Here is a 1543-nt window from a genome sequence, read left to right on the forward strand (position 1 = left end):
TCACTAACAATATGGTCAACTAGGCCCTCACCACGGGGATAGGATCGGCGCTCAATGACGCGTTCCTAAACTTCTCATTTATAACACGGCCGAACCGGCACTCTCACTGAGTAGCTGGCGAGCGCATGTGCACGCCAGGAGGCGGGCGCGCGGAGCCAGCTATGTTCCACGTCACGTGACGCGGTCACCAGGGGGACTGGGAGACGAGACGGTTGTGTGGCTTGGAGCCCCCTAGATAGCTTTACTACAAGTTAATCACTCTTTACATGTCGAGTTTGTCACCTCAGAGTCCGGAGCCTACCAACATGGTGCCCAGACCCAGCGATGTGTTCGCTGAACCTCCGGCTTTCGTTCCGGACGACTCTGAGCCTCTCGACTTGATTTCTTTCATGGCCCTCGAGGAGGCCGACGTCCCCGTGGATGGAGGGACTCAAACCGAGGTCCCCGGGGTTGAAAGGACTCGAACCGAGGGCGAGACTGCGGATCCCACCGACAAAGCTCTCAAGCTAGAGCGTTTTTCGGGTGCTCCCAAGACTATAGGCCTTGTGGAATGGCGCCGTCGTTTCGTGGCTCTCTCTGCCGCTGGTCGTGGCCTATGGTCGTGGCCAAGCTCAAGGCCTTCTTGACTGGTCCTGCGGCTCGCTTGGTGCAACCACCCTTTTCGGGAGACAAGAGTCTTCCGCGAGCCGAGTGTGGGGACTCCCCACTGGGGAGGGTACCACCTTTGGGCGAGCGCTAAAACCAACTTCCGGGCATCCCTGGCCGGAACCTATCGTGCTTCGGTTTGCCCATTGCTTACGCGATTTTCGCTGTCTACCGTCAGATTTCGTTCAAACTTCCCAAATACTCTCCAACACTCACAGAAAGAGGAAATCTACTCAAAAGACTCTTCTGTACGCATTGAGGCCTCTGAAATAACTTAAAAACATCGTTTTTTAGCCGTCTCTCGCCTTGCTCTCTTAGCTCGTTCCTGTCTCGTTTTGAGCAACTCACGTCTCCTGTGGAAATCCGGATCGCCCGGGCCGAGTGGAAATTGCTCGCTTACTCGTGCAAGAGCGCGCGCCCACTCACAACAGACAGTGTCACAAGAGACGGTTTAACGCAAATGCAGTCTCCTCGTGTAAGATACTGCGATTGGTGATTTTGTGATTCTTCTCTTTATATCTTTTACAGTGCGCCTCTTCCGATAAGCGCGCTGTAATTGGCAGTCTGCAAATCTCAAGTAGCTCTTGCAATAAGTGTGGATTCAGAATACGACGTTTTTATCTACAAATAATGCCCCAAAGCCTTCTCGAAGGAGACATGCGCTATATCTGACATATGATTTCTCAGAGTGATCTCGTGGGAGTGTTTGGCGAAGTATCCTCACCATATCATTGTGCGGTTCAAGAGGATCCGCGAAGCCTAGACGAACCGCTTCTCCGAAAGCCTATTGCCTTATACACTTTTGCCAGTGGCGTTAGCGGGTGTACCGCATCTACGATGCGTCAACGTCTTGAACTGACGCAGTCAATGCTTCTGCTTCATGGTAGTGGGGAGATGC

General features: G+C 53.1%; 1 protein-coding gene across 1 annotated transcript; it reads left to right on the forward strand.

Annotated features, from left to right (window-relative positions):
* Window positions 1-266: 266 nt before the first annotated feature.
* On the forward strand, window positions 267-626 carry Pmar_PMAR003831 (hypothetical protein; the record flags this gene model as incomplete). Its single annotated transcript, XM_002771101.1, has 1 exon — window positions 267-626. The coding sequence occupies one exon, from the start codon at window positions 267-269 to the stop codon at window positions 624-626; it is 360 nt and encodes a 119-aa protein (XP_002771147.1).
* Window positions 627-1543: the final 917 nt, after the last annotated feature.

This window comes from Perkinsus marinus (assembly GCF_000006405.1).
Source record: "Perkinsus marinus ATCC 50983 genomic scaffold scf_1104296963826, whole genome shotgun sequence".
NCBI classification, from domain to species: Eukaryota; Perkinsozoa; order Perkinsida; family Perkinsidae; genus Perkinsus; species Perkinsus marinus.